The sequence below is a fragment of the Lathamus discolor genome, chromosome 10 (assembly GCF_037157495.1).
Source record: "Lathamus discolor isolate bLatDis1 chromosome 10, bLatDis1.hap1, whole genome shotgun sequence".
Classification (NCBI taxonomy): Eukaryota; Metazoa; Chordata; class Aves; order Psittaciformes; family Psittacidae; genus Lathamus; species Lathamus discolor.
The window spans coordinates 3,550,759-3,568,776 of NC_088893.1; the positions used below are offsets into that span (position 1 = coordinate 3,550,759).

An 18,018-nucleotide genomic window follows, 5' to 3' on the forward strand; every position below is an offset into this window, starting at 1 on the left:
GGGCTGCATCAAAAGGAGTGTGACCAGCAGGGCGAAGGAGGTGATCCTACCCCTCTGCTCTGCTCTTGTGAGACCTCACCTGGAGCATTGTGTGCAGTTCTGGTGTCCTCAACATAAAAAGGACATGGAACTGTTGGGACAAGTCCAGAGGAGGCCACGAGGATGATCAGGGGCTGGAGCACCTCCCGTATGAAGACAGGCTGAGGAAGTTGGGGCTGTTCAGCCTGGAGAAGAGAAGGCTGCGTGGAGACCTCAGAGCAGCTTCCAGTACCTGAAGGGGCTACAAGGATGCTGGGGAGGGACTCTTCACTAGGGACTGTAGTGATAGGACAAGGGGTGATGGGTTCAAAGTGAAACATGGGAAGTTCAGGTTGGAGACAAGGCAGAAGCTCTTCCCTGTGAGGGTGCTGAGGCGCTGGCACAGGGTGCCCAGAGAAGCTGTGGCTGCCCCATCCCTGGCAGTGCTCAAGGCCAGGTTGGACACAGGGGCTTGGAGCAAGCTGCTCCAGTGGAAGGGGTCCCTGCCCGTGGCAGGGGTTGGAACTGGATGAGCTTTAAGGTCCCTTCAACCCAAACCAGTTTCAGATTCTGTGTGCCACTTTACACTATTCTAAGTGCCACCGGCTTCACAGAACACCCTCTGACCCCAACTGCAGGTTACGAGGAAGACCAAAGAGCAGTACCATCACTCCCCTGGGACAGCCAGTGTGCTGGGTGAGGTGTCCCTTGTCAAATCCATAGCCCTCTCTTCCAGGAGGGATCCATGAGCACCATGAGTGCACTGGAGTCGTGAAACCAGGCACAGAATGTAGCTCACACTGCACTGAACTCTCTTGAATTGTTTTCCTTTCTTATTTCTTTGATGCGAAGGACTTTTCCTGACAAGCTCTCCGCAAAGTTGGACTTTTCAACTGGCTATTTGCTAAACTGTTCTGCAATTCTGTCACCACACAAGCGATGAACACTGCTATATGCACCTCTCAAAACACCCCAACCCCCACATCTCCAGGGGCTCTACTACCATGTAAACCATGAGGCTTTATTTTGCCCTGTGAAATGCAAATGCAGACTTCACAAAATCAAGCATGAGCTGAGTAGGCTTCTCTCTGTGGCCGGGGAAGAAGGTGGTTTCTGAGGGAGAGCCATTCAGTTCAGCTGCTTGCTGCTGCTGTCCAGGACAGGAAGTGTGGGGAAAGGAGCTCCACTGAGGCCAAGGCTGGCCTGCATCAGTGCACCCCAACACCGCCAGCCATCCTGAAGGCAACAGTGAAGTGGGGACACAAGAGAAGACTCCTGACCTGCAGCTTTCTGCTCTGGCCACAAGTTTCTCTTTCACTTCTCAGTGGTTAGAATGGGGATTGGAATTTAACACTGAGCCAGTATGGGCTGAGGAGAGCTGGTTTACATCAGTTAAGGCTCCTGTTACGCTATCTGAATTGAGGGACACCCAAATCAACAGAAGGAAACTGTCTTTAATTTCTGATGCAAGATAAGATACTTTGCAGTAACTGTTGCAGAAGTCCTCCTTTTTCCATGCTCTCTTCCAGAGGACTTTCTCTGCTCTGGTGGTACTTCCATTATTTTCAAGTAAGCCACAGAAAACTATGAAAGTCTGTATGGCTGCATTGGAATTACAATGTGTCATGGTCTGAAGTATAAACAGTCTTGCACTGTTTGTGTTAATTTGGATCATTTTTATCTCAAACTCACTGCCAGTTCAGCCCTAGTCAGGCCAATGGATGGATGTGCCCAGTGTATGGAGACCAACATACACACATGCTTACCTGGTTCCTTTGTCGAGGGGAAGGCATTTGGACTCATGTTGGCATGGATTCAGATCAGGAACACAGTGGTTAATCACCTCATCACACAGCTCACCTGAGGAAGCAAAAAGCAACACTGCTGTCACACAGCTTAAACAATCCTGAAGCAGCTCCAGCCATGATGGCAAAGGGATGGCAAAGCTCCCTAAATGTAAGCAGCTCAGTAGTTCAGCAGTAAGCAATGCTATTGCTTATGAAGGCACATGAGACTTCATTAAATTGAGCTCCTTTGACCTATAGCGACCGTCCTGTTTCTATCACATGAATTTGAAAGGCTGGTACAAAATGTAGTGACATACAAACTCCACCTGGTGACAGAGGAAGGATCAAATGGACAGTTCCTGACCCAGAACCTCTTCTGTCAAACCAAGAAAGTGACACAGCAGTGAAGTTGCTTATTGGATGTCGTGGTTTAAGCCCAGCCGGTAACTTGGAACCACGCAGCCGCTCACTCACTCCCCCACTTCTTCCTCCCCCCACTCCCAGCGGGATGGGAAGGAGAATCCAAAAAGTTTAAACCCCACGGGTTGTGATAAGAACAGTTCGGTAACTAAGGTACAACACAAACCACTACTGCTACCACCAGTAATAATAATGATAAGGGACATAGCAAGGGAAGAGAATACAACCACTCACCACCCGCCGACCGATACCCACCCAGTACCAGTCTGGGGCTTTCAGTAACTGCCCCCAGTTTCTATACTGGGCATGACGTGCTGTGGTATGGAATACCTCTTTAGTTAGTTTGGGTCAGGTGTCCTGTCCCTGCTTCCTCCTGACTTCCTGTGCACCTCCTCCCTGGCAGAGCACGAGACTTAAAGAGCCCTTGGCCAGAGTAAACATTACTGAGCAGCAACTAAACCACTGGTGTGTTCTCAGGGTAAATCCAAAAAGCACAGCACTGCACCAGCTACTAAGAAGGAGAAAAATGACTGCTACTGCTGAACCCAGGACATTAGACCATAATATTTTCACACTGAAACATGTTTTAGCCGTAGTTACTGCTCTGCCAAAGAAGCTGGTTGGACATCATTCTGGAAAAGAACAACAACCCACAAGCCTTCCCCCAAAATCTCTGTGACTCTCAATAATAGGAACCAGCTTTAGGACTGCATGCAATTAGGGAACATTCAGTATTTGTAAGACAAGTACTAGCCCCATTGTGCTCACAGGGGATGATGTCTGTTCAGAAAAGAATCCATCACATGTGAGCTCAGCTCAGCTGTTTCGAGGCATGGTGTGCTACATGCTATGCACCTCCCTGGATTTGTATACATTTAACAATTAATAGTTCCTGAAGGTTCAAATCCAGATAGTTTATTTAAATACCATCCTTCTTGGAGTCCTAAATTATTAGGTCACACTTCAGTACCCCAGGATTTGAGATCCAGCCAAAGACCACAGGAATCTTTGCCTTCCCAAGAAACCTTCCCCGCACCTCCCAAAGCCTTGCAGCAAAAGCAAAAGCCAGGTACTCTCAACACGGAAACCCCCACAAGCCCAACGTCCCCTGTGCAGCTATCACAAAACCGCATCCACAGGGTTTCAAGGTTAGGTGTATTTTGTGCCTGTACACGATACGTACCATCACATGAGCAACATGCCATGTGGCTAGTGTGGGGAAAAGGGTAAGGTGGGAGGCGCCGGAGGGCTGGCAGGGTTTAACAGGGTTTTCATGAAGCTGCAGCTCCACCTGCCTTGGGAAAAACTCCATTTTCAAAGTAATTGTCTTTCTGAATGTACTGGCTACACAGAAACACTTGAACACACAAGCCCAGCAAACCCCAAAGATCGCAATTCAGATGGAAATTGCAAATCAGAACCATTCGTCTTCTAACAGTGATCTGGCAGGGATGACGGAGAGCACAGTTTCGAGGCTGGCTCTGGTGGTGACAGGTATGGTTTAAGTTTTTAACACCCCCAGCGCACTCCTTCTGGTTATTTCCCCCACAGCTCTGGCCTCCCTTCAGTATGAGCTACACATCTCTTTATTAGGCTCTTCATATTAAAATGGAACTATAATGTGTATTTGCAGAAATTACTCTTCTTTAGTTTTTAGTTGCTGTCTCTGACATATCTGGTTTTGAGAGTTGTCAATCATTAGTGAGAAAGTGGAGCAAGAATACAAGTCCTGGAAGCATGAGAGAGGGTACTACCAGCATAAACCCTGTATTCATGTGCTGTGCATACCCTCATGACTTTTTCCTGGCTGGGTTTGGCAATACCAGAGAGGTCTGGCATGGCAATCTGCAGTGGACAGTTTATTGCTCATAGTATCAGTTATAGGACAACTAATTCCGTCTGGAGCAAAGGAATCCCTGGAAGCCACCACTATTAGACACTACCAAGTATTTTTACTGCCCTGAACAAGTCTTAGGCAAATGTAATGAATATATCCAGCTCAGGAAGGGGGACATGCCAACATGCCAAGGAAACGGAATGCTGCAGATCCATGGGAACCAACGCAACCTCATTCACTGGTCGTGACATTTGCCACTGTTGTTACTCCACAAAAGCAACTGAGGACGTTCAAGTCCTACAAACATGAAGACAGCTGTCACTGGGGACAGCTATCAGCACACGTTTGAGGTGGCAGAACTGGAGACAGGTCTATTTAGTAAACAATCCCCAAACCCATGGTCCACCAACCCTCCCGAATGCCAACAAAGTGACTTCCTCGGCCTTTGGGCATGAACATGAGCAGGTCAGAAGTTGCTGGATAACTGCCAGTTCATCACCCTGGTATTCCTCATGTCCCCTGTGTGCTATGAACCTTATGTGAAAATAAACATGGAAAAAAGCAACTGATTGGTGACATTAAAAGGACTCAGTGATCTAAAGCTGGAAATATTTTGGAAGATCATTTAATGAGTGTGGACAGATGCCTTAAACCATCACTAAAAATGGTCAATAGATACTTCTGAAGTTTCCTTTGCTTTTTTTATTTGGTTGTTTCGAAAAAAAGGGAACAGGCTTAAAAAAAAAGAAAAAAAGAACAGTTTCATAAACTCTCAAAGGAAACCGTAATTCTTCTTAAAGTATTCTCCTCAAAAGCCTTGACAAGTGCTTAGAGATCCAGTAAAAATCTCCCCAAATGTCAAATATTATGACTCACTGTGTCAGTCTGAAGGCACCACTATCAAAATGTGGGAGAATTCTAGGCTAGGTACCAAACACAGCATCCAAAAAATTTATCATTTTTCATGCAAAACTTGGAACATGTAAGGATCCTTCCTGTTATTTTTCCCATCTATCACTCATTAGGGAGCTCACTTGGGAATGCCCTGCAACTAGAGCAGCCTCATCTCAGGAAGAAAATTCTTCTTGATAGATGATTTCAGGCTCCCCAACGTTCACTAAATGCTGCAGAAAGCATGCCAGGGAAATAAAACACTTTCTGCAAACTTCTTCTGCAAAGCAAAACCCAAGGCACCAGCTATGCACAGACCTTCTCCTATTTTATTCACTCAGAGAATATCTGGGCCAAACAAATCTACCCTCAGACCTGGAAGTGCAATAGTCACTGGCCACTTTAATGTCAGTATCTGAGGAAAAACCTGATCCTCTTTTTTTTTGGAGTGACACAGGGCTGCTTCTCTGTGCAGCAGTTAAAGACCCAGTCCAAATTCCTCACTGGATAGCTATGTGAACCTAAAACCAAGCTGGACATTAATCTTAGGCCAACTTCTAGCAGCACTGACTCTCTCTGTGGAAAATACCCGATCACTCTAAAAAACCCAGAAAACTTCAGTGTAATGCCTTCCCAAAGGTAGAAAACAACCCAGCCTCCCCATTTTCCTCTTTCCTACATATTCTCATATCAGACCTCCAACTTGGGTACACAAGGGTTTCTGAAGTGGCCATATCAAAGTCAGCAAAATGACAACTCTATCTGTTTTCTAACCAGTTAAGCATTTTTCAATCCCAAAGAATGTGTTTTGTTTCATCAAGGGACTCTTACTTTCTTGTTCAAGGCCAGGTTGGACAGAGCCTTGGGTGACATGGTCTATTGTGAGGTGTCCCTGCCCATGGCAGGGGGTTGGAACTGGATGATCTTAAGGTCCTTTCCAACCCTAACTATTCTATGATTCTGTGATTCATCAAAGCCCAAGAAAACAGATTATAACATTCAGCGCACCTCACCAAAATACAGGTTAAGACTAGGTCAGATTCACAAGAGAAAAGCAGTTAATGCTGTCAGATTTTACTTTTCTTAGTAGCTGGATATATTAGGTCACTAATGTTGTGTGGTATGTAGAACTGAGGCATGACATGAAGAGGGTACCTTTATGAGGACAGGCACATCCTCAGCTCTGCGAGCACTGCATTTCAAGCTTCTTAAGGCTGGTGGCAGTGTGCTGGTCATTAGTGCTTCTTTAGGAGAAGGAAGCATTAGAAATATGAAGGAAGCAGTCTGATCAGCCACAAAACATGCAACTTTCAGGTGAGAACCAAGTTGTGCTGGCAGGTGGAATACTATGGGTGGATCTCCCAGAAAAAGAAACAGGAGAGAGAAACCCCCTCAGACTTTACTAAAGCTCTTTTGCCTCTCTGAGCCTGCCTCCCTCGTCCCCTTCACCAGCACTGGTCGTTGCTCTTAAAATCACAGAATCATAGAATAGTTAGGGTTGGAAAGGACCTAAAGATCATCTAGTTCCAACCCCCCTGCCATAGCAAAACATATTTTTTTGTGTATGCAGCATTTTCCTGGTCTTATTTTGTCAGCGAAATCATGAATTTCATGGGGCTTTCACATTCACATCTCACAAGGCTCGCTGCTTATGAAGAGCTGCCAAGAAACATGCTTGGGCTTTTCTGTAGCCTTCCGCATGTCTCAGAAGGAAGCCAAAACAACAATAGAGCAATAAAGATGACTTTTACACACAGTTTAATATTCATCTTTCTTCTTTTGCATTCGGGGCTGTCATGAGAGCTATTTATTTCATGACACATTAGACTTTTAAAACCAGGGTCCAGCTTACACTGTTTCTCCTTAATCACTAAAAGAGAGATTGGATGCAGTGATCATATTTTACTCGGTTATCTGTAAGTAAAGCTGCAGTTCTGAAAAGACAACCTAGACCACCACCACTTTGCAACCAACGAGTTCAATAGTTTTTCTCTTGTTTCACATGTCAGTTGGGGGATACTTTGGTCTCTCAGTTCAGAGTATTCATGAAATAACAGATAAAGGAACACAGGAAATAGTCTCATCCTTAACGTGAGAGCAGCTTTTGCAGGGCCTGGAAGGCTTAGAGCAAAAATGCTGTCAAGAATTTCACAATAGTACTTGAGAAAAGGAAAGTGCTTCCAGTGAAGAAAGGATGAAGGAAGCCTGGCCTTTATCCACAGAGGAAACTTCTACAGCCTGCACAGGGAGGAGATATATATTGGAATGGTTAAATGCTATGTTGCAATTTGCTGAATTTTGCCAGGTAAGCCAGAATGGAATCTTCTTTTTTACTGCTCATAAAAAACACTGCACTGTTTTTATCATAAGAGATTACTCATTTTATACCTAACACCTTGCATCAGAAGAAAATGGGGCTTGCATTTTGTTTTCCTCTTTCCTCTTTCCAGTTATTAAAAAGAAGTCAGTGCCAACTGGGAATCTCAGGAAAGCACCGAACCTAAAACTGTCTGAGTGGAACAGACATAGGATGTTCCTCCAAGAAAACACTTCAGTGAGGAATGTTGTTGATGTTTGGTGCAGAATATTTGAGGTTCATCTTGGAAAATCATAAAAAGTCTTTTCCTTCCACACTGTTTCAATTTGCAATGAAGAAAATTCAGTGAAGATTTTCAGTAGCAAATACACTCAGAGGCCATGTTAGATCCCAAAATGTACATCACCTGCATCGCACTGTAGCAGGATTCTTTCTACATCATTAACAAAGCTTGCTCTTGCTCGCTGAACATTGCCCACAACACGGCAGGCAAAGAACCAAAAGTTATTTCAAGCTTTTTATTCTGTCCTAATGCTTTAAAAATTCAGACCTGAGTTTTCATGTACCAAGTTTTGGCCTCTTTAAGTAGGAACCGGAGTTAGACTCTCCACGGAGATCCCCAAAGTGGCTTGGTTTTCAGAATTAAGGATACCTCTAATCTTGAGGTTAAGCAAAGGGATAACGGATTAAACAACAAAAACTAGGGAGAGAAATAAAGAGATAACTCACTCTTTCTGAATCTCAAAGAAGGAATTCATTCCAGTTCTATACAGTACCAAAGGATGAAAACGCACATTCAACATCACAAATGCCACACCACCACAGTGTGTAAAACATGCACTGAACCAGACAATTTCCAATGCTCTTACAAGGTGCTAACCCACATATAGGATTATCCCTCAGAACGACTGGAAGAGATCTTCATTTTGCTGGACCCCCTACATTTCTGAGCCGTATTATTTCATATGGATGTATTCCATTTGTGATTTGTCTGGAATATGTCTGGAATTTGTCTGGAATCTACTGGGATCGATTCAGTTACTCACACAATCTAGTACATCCAGCCACATCTGAGATGCCAGATGTTTTCAGAGCCATCTTTTCCATGCTGGCAGACAGGACACTGGACACACTGTAGACTCATGCTGGTCTGACTGGGGGAATGGGGAATAGTGGCTGTGGCCTGTTCATAATGCTTTGTCTCTGCCACTCCCTCCTCACACTGTTTCCCTGCTCCAGCACAGGCTCCCTCCCATGGGATGCAGTTCTTCATGAACTCCTCCAATGTGTGCCCTTTCCACAGGCTGCGGTTCTTCAAGAACTGCTCAAGCACGGGTCCTTGCTATGGGATAGGGTTCTCGAGGAACAGGCTGCTCCTACATTGGCTCCTCCTCTCCAGGGGCTTCAGCTCCTGTCAGGACCCTGCTCATTACATGGGCTCTCCGTAGGCTGCAGCCTATTTTGAGGTATATCCACTTGCATGGGGTCTTACATAGGCTTCAGTGTGGGTATCTGCTATCGTGTGCTCCTTCATGGGCTGTGAGGGGAAAAGCTGCTTCACTTCACTGGGGACGTCTTGGGAGAAGGGGATATTCCTGCTCCAGCCCCCCGAGCACCTCTTCCTCCTTGCTCTTCACTGAGCTTGGTGTTTGCATAGTTGCTCCTCTCACATTTTCCATCAGCACTGCCCATGGGCTGAGCTTTGGGCAGTGGCAGGGGAGCAGCTCCTGATCTCTTCTCACAGAGACACCCCTACAACCCCAACCCTCCCCCGCTACCAAAACCTTGTCACATAAACCCAATACCGTTTATGAACCAACAGAGGTCTCTGGAGAGTATTTTATATGCAAAAAGATGTACTCCTTTCCTCCTGGCAGTTCTAACACCATAGAATCACAGATCAACCAGGTTGGAAAAGACCCTTAAGATCATCAAGTCCACCCATTCCCCCAGGACTGCCAAGTTCACCACTAAACCGTGTCACTAAGGGCTTTGTCTGCATGTTTTATCATGGTGTTAGAGTGCTGAATACACTGTCTATAGGTGAGCTCTGCTCCTTCCAGCTTTATTAACTCTGCATTAGGCACCACCTGCCAGTAAGCAGGTAGTATTGGGCTTGTGGTTAACTTCTAATCCTCTGATATGTTTCTTCACAGATTGGATTTAATGAATCGTGAAACACATTTGAGGATGACATTCACTCCACCTATCCTTTAAGACAGTAGTAGCTGACATTCCATTTTCCTAAAGAAAATGTGGTGAACGGAGAAATTCTCCAATATATCTGGTTCCCCAAACATGACACATTACATTTTACAAGTGGGAATATGACCAGTAAGGAAATCCTGGAGCAGAGACCCCAACATGACAGGACACCCACACTGAGACTAAAGACTGGCTGCAGCACTGCCAGTTACTGTGCTATTTCCTTCTTCTGTCCCAGCACAGAGTCCAATCTGATAGCAATGGCATGTGGTTCTCTCTTACATAAAACAGGGCTGGAAATGGGTTTAGGCTCTCGAACAAAGCTCAAAACTTCCAGCTTCTCATTCATAGTTATACAAGTGGGAAATGTGGGAGCCTTTTTATTTTTTGCACAGAAAGCAAACACACTTCGCATTTGCCAAGTAACTAAAACTGAGAAACTTCCATGTAAGGCAGAACTCCTCCAAATAAAAGGAAGAAAATCCACTCAACTTTGACCACAATTTTCTCCATTTGTCTCAAGGAAATTACGGCTAAAGTTTCAACATTTTAAAAGAGGCTGATAGTTAAATGCTTGTTTAAGCCTTCAGTGCTTATTAGGCAGTCCATATCCTTGCGGAACCACAGGGCTGAACCACGCTACCTAAAACCTTCCTGTTCCTATAGCACGCATGTAGTCAAAAACTCCCAAGGGGGAAAACCCAACCTACAGTGCTGCTTCAGCCTCACTCAGCTGGCACTGGTGCCCACTGGTGCCTGCCGCACATCCAGCAATGGTTAGTGATGGGAAACAGGCTGGAGAGCTCCAGCAAAGGGTGTCAGCCACACCTTCTTTCTTCCAGAGCTGTTTGCCTTGACTGAGTGCTTGGCTTTGGCCATGCAACATTACCACAATCAGCTACGCCAGAAAAAGGGACCATAATCACTACCAGTGAATAGTGTTCTGCCTAAAAGTAGCATAACTGCAGAAATCTCAGATACCATCTACCACAGGACACCACAAGGTCCCCTAAGGTAAAATAGATCTTAGCCCTCTCTTCCAAACACATAAACCCAGAAATAGTTTCTGGCTTTTTTTCTGAAGGATACATTTTTTCTTCAAAATGTGATACAAACTGCTTACAGCCTTTTCCCAGGGACACAAACTATTTTCAACCACTTGCTTCCCGCTCTCCCTGCCTTGGAATGCCATGTATTTTAGAAAAGACCTATTTTCAGTAGTAGAAACCACTGCCTTTTTCTTTTTAGGTTTCAGAACAAAGAGATGTGGCTGTTTGCTGAGGCTTGATAGGATCCTTAGCAAACCCTGAATATTTCCTGATTTGTTTTGTGTGTAAGCACTACATATGTCTGCTTCTGGCTAAAATCAAACACATAGGAGGAAGAAAAAGCCACAGCAAACAAACAAGACAAAACAGACTATTAAGTAAAGCATAAAACCATTCAAAGTACATGTTTGGTACAGCCCGTTTGGTCGTTTACATATGTTTGGACCCCTCTTCAAGTGAAAGCACAGAGGACAGTGAGACTGAAGAGGGGATCTCTTTTTGGAGGTATGAAACTGTACATGAACTGTAAGCAAAACAGTGGCTCTCAAGACAGTAGTGAATGGAAAACAGGAATGCAAAGGAAAAATTATATGGATTTTGTCCTATGTTTCTAACCATAAAGTTAGGGAGACAGCAGAATGTTTATCACATCAGCTGAAGATAGGCCATGTTAAAGGCCAAAAGATGAAATGAGAAAAAAGAAATGAGAAAAACACAAAAAGAATGAGGGTAACTGATCTAAATTCATAGTTTTCACTTGCGATGTTCCTACAGATGCTTGGTTTTGAAGAGGAGGAAAGCCTATAAAACGGTAAGGAGAAGCTGTAATCCATCAAAGGGTACAACCAGGTTGTAAACCAGCCCCTGGGCTGCTCAGGCTTTAGAGCTGGCTGGACTTTGGGTACACAGTTATTCTGTAGGAAATATATACGTATAATTTAGCTTCAGGATTAAAATAACCAGTTGGGGAGAGGGAAGAGAAAGACATCGGCTTACAATAAAAGCCATCAGGACTCTGCTACACAGCACGAGCATCAGTCTGATTATGTAAAACCAGGGAACAAGCATTGAAAATACTGACTTCAGGAATTGTGAGGAAACCTGGCAGTGCAGGTCAGGGCTTGAATCTTCCTTTACGGCCATCAGCTCTCTGTCTATCCTCCCTCTCAGTTTCATGGAATCTGTTCGTGTTTCCACATTGTTTTAAGTGAGTAGCTGGAAAGGCACTAGGAAGGAGGTTATTGTGAGTGCGGGCTGGGTTTGGTGTGTGGGTGGGTGGTTTTGGGTTTTTTTTAAATGAAAGTGAAATGGAGCTGGAGTGTGGGAAATTCCTTCCCTCAGCAGTCACTTCACAAATGGGCCATTTTTCATCGCCCTGAGTGGGGGAAAAGACTGTCACAGAATTTTAAAGGAAAACACTGCAAAAAGTTATTAATTGAAGAAAGATCTTTGGCCTTCACTATTCCTACCAGTGAAAGCAAAACTTCATTATTTGAGATACCGTTTCCTAAAAGGGCTGCAACAAGTAAAACTCGTCAGACAGAGATAAAGCAGGAAAATACTAAGGTATGGAAAAAACCAAACCCTGGATACTGCAACTCTGTTAACAGTCAACAATTTCAACACATGCATTTTTAATTTGCATTTCATTTAGGAACATAAGATTTACTATCGTCATTTAACCATTCGCCAACTAAACCGAAGGGAATCCTAAATATTTCTTAACACCACACATACATGCTCTTGGATCTTCTTCCTCCTTGTATTTGGAGTATTCTTTGTATGAAAACATACATTAATTCCATACATGCAGTGTTTACAGTAATATCATTGCAGTCTTACCAGCATTATGGCATCCAAGACTGTAAGAGCGATGAGGGACTCACACTCCCTACTTCACAGTGCTCCTAGAACCTGCCTGCCTCTACAGTCAAGAAAAGAAGCAATCTGCAGTAGCTGAGCTGGACATTTCCAACCAACAGCCTGGATGCCACTCAAAACATCACAGATCATCAGTACAGAACCATCTAGTCTGATCTCCAGTGTAACGTAGGCCATTCTTGAACTAACTTGTGTTTTAACTACAGCATCTGCTGAGAAATCCAGTTTGTATTTAGAACCAACAACTCTTGTACAATTACACTGGTAAACATGGATGCTCTGGATCTGTTCAGCCATGAAGCCATGTTTACCAAAGAACCTTCTAAAGAAACTTCTGTTCTCCACACCCGTGTTTGCTCTGACTGCCTACGCTTTGTTAAGCCAAGTAAGATTTTTCTGGAGTTTTTCCAAGACCTATTTTTAATCCCCCAATGTTTTTTTATCTTTCACCTCTAATCCTCTTTCTCATCTCTCAACCCACTCCTTGAATTCTGAACACCAGAACAGAGTATAGTATTTGGGCACAACATAAAGAAATACTACCTATCTTTTCTGTCTTACTAGATACACCCTGCCTATGGATATCACTGCCCTTTTAGGCAAAGTGTCACACTGGGAGCTCACTGTCCCCAAGATTACTTCCCAGAAAAACTACTTCCCTGTAGTTCCCCCCATCAGCCGTTCTTTGTTCATCTAAATATAGATAAAATCCATACACTTGGCAGCTCTGAAGCACACAGTTTGCTAACACAATGTTTAGCACAGTCAGCTCCTGAGAGGGAGGCAGGTACCTCCTGCACCTTCCTGAGCACAGGGATAAGTATTCCTGACCCCTCCAGTGTCCTGCTTTCTCTCTGAAACGTTAGCATTCAATGTTCTTCACATATTCAACACAATGTTAAAATCATCTGCACCTACCCTGTTTTTTTAAGAGATACTGCCATAGTAGCTTCACGTATTCCTTCAGTATAAAAAGGTTTAAAGAGAGTATACACAGAGATGCCCTGAATGTCACAGGAGACCACAGTCAAACTCTCTGGTCAACAGATCCTTCTCTTTTCAGGCCAGGTACACAAGTCCTTTCAAAGTGTTTCTTCATGATTTGCTTATGTACTGCCAAGGAATTCGCTTAGCTGCTGTTCATTCAATCAAGACACTTCAGATAATGTCCAGTTTCTTGTGTTTGGATTCAACTCTTAGAGGACCCGAAAGCCACAGCTCGGATTGACTTGGCTGGTATGTAACTTATGTTTGGCTGATGGCTTATATTCTTCCAACTATTTCATGCTGTTCCCTGTCTTTCTGCTCAGAGACGTTCAGGTGTACCTCTGACGGTATTTCACCACAGCCAGCTGAGTCTTTCCCAGTGACTCATCAGGTGTGATGAAATATCCCCCTCCAAAATGGAGGTAAAACAGGTGAAGGCAATCCTTTCATCACCAAACTCTTCCTATTTTTAAGCAACATAAACTAGTCTCCTACACTGGAGATATTCAAGGCCCGCCTGGACAAGTTCCTGTGTGATGTACTGTAGGTTACCCTGCTCTTGCAGGGGGGTTGGACTAGATGATCTTTTGAGGTCCCTTCCAACCCTTGGGATTCTGTGATTCTGTGATTCTGTAGCCCTTCAGGTTTTCACTTATGATTCATATTATATTTTCCAGAAGTAATTCCTGCTCTTCTTCAACAATTCAGTTTGTTTCAACTGTAGTCAGAGCCATTGCCTGCATTGTGATAAAAAATGCTTATTGCATGTTATATCCACTTGTGTGTATCCCACACTGCAAGACTGAGATTTAGTATTTGACAAACTCCTGCTAATAAGCATAAGCACAGCACAAGCAATATTCAGGGAAAAATAAAAAGAGCTGGAAGTTGATTAGAAAAGATTTCAAACCTGATTGTGGATTATCATATGAGTCCTCTGGTCCCTGCCCACACCTCCACTTCAGAAGAAATCTCAATCTAGTTCTTTCCTACCTTTTTCATCTGTGAAAAAAACCCACCCTGCAACATGTTAAAAGGAAAGTGCATTTGCATATGTACTGCATTCAGTTCCTTATTAGATATGTCTTTTCTTGGCAAATTCAGGGCAAATATATTTCCTCTTGTAAATGTAAAGACTCCTCCTCCTTGTGTAGAGTTTTATTTGAAACCACCCAGGAGCAGCTCGTATAAACAGTGCACAAGTAAGCACAATGGGCTCAACATCCTATAAGCAAAATGCTCTACTCTGCTAAGCTGAAGTTTTTCAGTTTTTCTGGCAGAAATATCATTTGAGAACTCCAATAAATGTACATTCAAGTCATAAGGCTTTTCTCAGCTCAAGATTTACATGGGCCCCCTTTGTATCAGCCACAGAAGTATTTTAAGAGTTTGGAAATTCTAGAAGCTTTCCTCCTGCCTTACTCAGCCACTCAAGCTTGATTCTCATTAAATCCCCTGACATGTAATATATTCCAGTGTACAAGAAGCCCTTCATTACTTCTCCATGCTTAGAAGGTAATAAACTCATTTCAAAGGATGGAAGTAGGAACTATTGCAGGTGTTTCCTTACCACTCCATGCTGAGCCAGGAAGGCCGTGCTAACACGGTTTGAATGAGTCAATGGCGTGCTCCAGTGATGACTTGAGAAAAAGCATTTTTAGATTCCAGTTAAGAGGGTTTCTGCTCTAGCAGAAGGTTTTGGAAGGAATTTATCTGAAATGCAGGATGGGCTCTGGAGTTACAGATTCCATTTCCAACTCAGTTACCAACTTCTGTCACTGTGGACTTAGCACATCTGCTGAGCTACAACTGAGCCTGCGGTTTCTTACACAGCCTTTGCTCTTCCACTTGTGAAATGGAGATAATGAACTCAAACAGCACACTCTCAGCTCGTTTTCTTTAACAACTATATAAAGAGGAATAAAAAAGGGTAGGGAATGTGTCTTGAGATCTCAGGTGAAAGCCATGCCCCAAAAGCTTTTCTCCTACCATAATTTAAACTATCTGTTTTCCAAGATGCAGAACAGATGCATATATATCAGACTCTGCTCAGCACTGGGAATATTTCTGAAACACATTTAGAGACTGTGTGTGCAGAAGTACAGATACCTCTGATACCTTCAACTTCATTATTTTTTACTGCCTTTTACAGTGAGGCATTGGTATTTTGACTCAGAACTAAGTGGCCATGTTTGTGAGCATGTGTATTGCAATACTAGTAAACTAAAATCCTTCCAGTAAAGCATCCAGGTTGCTTTAAAATGGGACTAGATTCTTGGTTAATTATGCACTCTTGGACAAAGTGAATGTGCGTTTGGTCCCTTCCCTTCAGCCACTGAAGGGACTCCTCACAGATTCCTGTACTTTTTTCGGTTGCGGCTCCCTCTTACCTGTGTAGTTAGGAGGGCAGATACAGACATAGTTGTTGATCCCATCCACACATGTAGAGTTATTCTCACAGTCATTATCCTCGCAGTCATCTGGGTTTATTTCACACCTCTCCCCCTCATACCCAAGGAGACAAGAACAGCTTTGGAGAAAGAAAGAAGATAATCTAAGTTAGCATGGCTCGGAAGGGGCTGGAGGTTTGAGGCATACAACCGAAATTAAAACATATAGTAGTGAGCTGCTGGAGCCAAATTCACTGCTGCTGTGCAGTACAGAGCACTTTAACCCAATGCGTTTTGTGAAGGATGCAGCCTGATGGTTCATGGGGTCATGTAATCATTTACACGAGACATAAAAGCAGCAGCAGGAGACAGCCTCTGTCATGCTTCCCTTTGCTGACTGTTGATAACACTAACTCTGAGTAGAAGTAAGCAACTCCAGGGCAGGAGAGTAAAGACCACAATGTTCAAATCTTTGCCTTCTCTGTTAGTGATTTTGGGAGTGTATGGATTCTTGCCTACCAAAGACTGCACAATCACAGGGTAACTCGGCAGCTTTTAGATAGCTCACTGTCTTTGAAGAACAATGGCTCGAACTGAGTTTACAGACATAACATTTTCTTCTCATTACCACTTTGTCACTTGTCCAAACACGAAATGGTTGGGAATGACTGCTTTTACAAGTGCAATAAGGTTTCAGTACTTCTGCAGCTCCTCTAACATCGTTTTGCAGAAGACCTGATGATGTCTAGGTAATTCAACTAACAAACAAGAAATGGTTCTGTGAGGACGCGGACACTACTGAAGAGTAATGACACCAAATATTTTCTCTCACAAGTCTGTGATGTATGGTCCCTAGAGGGAGTGTAAGAAACTAAGTGGTTGAGGAATGACTTTGTTTTTTCAATCTCCGTTTCATCTCTAGATCTAAAAGTTCTGGTTGCTAAGAGAACCTTTATATTTTAAACTAGCTGTAAGTGATGAAGAGGTGGAGGCCACAGTTTCCTAAAAGGGAGTCTAAAAACACATGTTAAGTGCTCCAGTCATTTCAGTGGCTTCTAAGAAGCCAGCAATGACATTTGAAGTTTGGGATTGCCAGTACTGGTGTTCACTAGTCACAGAAGGGGGGGGGGGGGGGAGCATGGAAGGGCAGGGTTGTTTCGAGTCTCAGTCCAAACTACACATTCGCTCAGCTTTTCATTTCCTTTCCCATGCAAGTTCTGGTGGCAGAAAAGGAACTGAACAAATGTAAAGCACTACTGATTGATGAGGACAAAAACCAGAAAGCACCGGCACAGTCACACTAACGACCATCCACTGCTTTCTGAAACCAGGGGCATTTCCTGTGCAGAGATAGCTGCAGGGTACTTTTTGCTCAACTCAGATGGACAAGGTGCACATCAGGTGGTTATCCCTCTTTCCGTAGGTGTCATGGAGTTGGGAATGCCCTGAATAAATAGGAGATTTTCAGCATCTGTGAATGACTGCTCTCAGCATGACATTTGCTTCTCTTCCTCCTGTGTGCCACAAACTGAGCAGAGTGCAGGGACTCCCAGGGGAGGGATGGACAGGGCTCTGCATCTGCATTCAGTAGGTCCTAGGTTGGAACCTGAGGATAAGGTTTGATTCTTCATGATATGTGCAACCTCAGAAACTAAGGGAACAAACAAAGAGGAGGAAAAAAGGTCAGGGAATGTGTCTTCAGCCAGCACAACAGTAAGATCTTGTACATGGGTACAGAACAGGCATATAGGTCACATGCTAACAGTCATCTTCATTCAGTTCTGCAGGGACCATTCCCAGGTCATGAGAGTTAGAAAACCTTCACTATGAATAACCAAAACCAAACTGCTCAAATAAATCCAATTTAGGACACAATAAATCAATAAGGAATATTTTCTTTTCCTGTCTCAAGCTCATTATTGCTAACAAAATATGCCCTCTTGCTGACCCTGCAATGATCCAGAGGATCACAGGAGGCAGATTAAGGAAGAAGAGCTGGTACACCATCTTCTGTGTCAATACATCTGTTAGGGAGGGGGTTAAAGACATCTAATTAAATACAGTGACACATTCATCATGTCTCCCTTTTCAATTACAAACGCCATTTTCGGGGGTTTATAGCTCAGCCATAAAAATATGCTCCAGGCTGTAACTTGGCATGCAAGGGCCCGGTTTGGGAGCACAAATTCTTCTCTCCATTTTAAGAAAAGCAACAAGAGTGGCTTTGTGCTGGTTA

The 18,018-nt window shown here is 43.8% G+C and overlaps 1 protein-coding gene across 2 annotated transcripts in view; it reads right to left on the minus strand.

The window, feature by feature from the left end:
* Positions 1-18,018, minus strand: part of SLIT3 (slit guidance ligand 3) — a 533,501-nt gene that overhangs the window by 40,834 nt on the left and 474,649 nt on the right. For both annotated transcript variants that reach the window (XM_065690971.1, XM_065690970.1), the window contains 2 exons: positions 15,783-15,922; positions 1,785-1,878 (listed from right to left, as the gene is read on the minus strand). In XM_065690971.1, the coding sequence (XP_065547043.1) occupies positions 1,785-1,878; positions 15,783-15,922 (234 nt within the window). The remainder of the gene's footprint in view (positions 1-1,784; positions 1,879-15,782; positions 15,923-18,018) is intronic.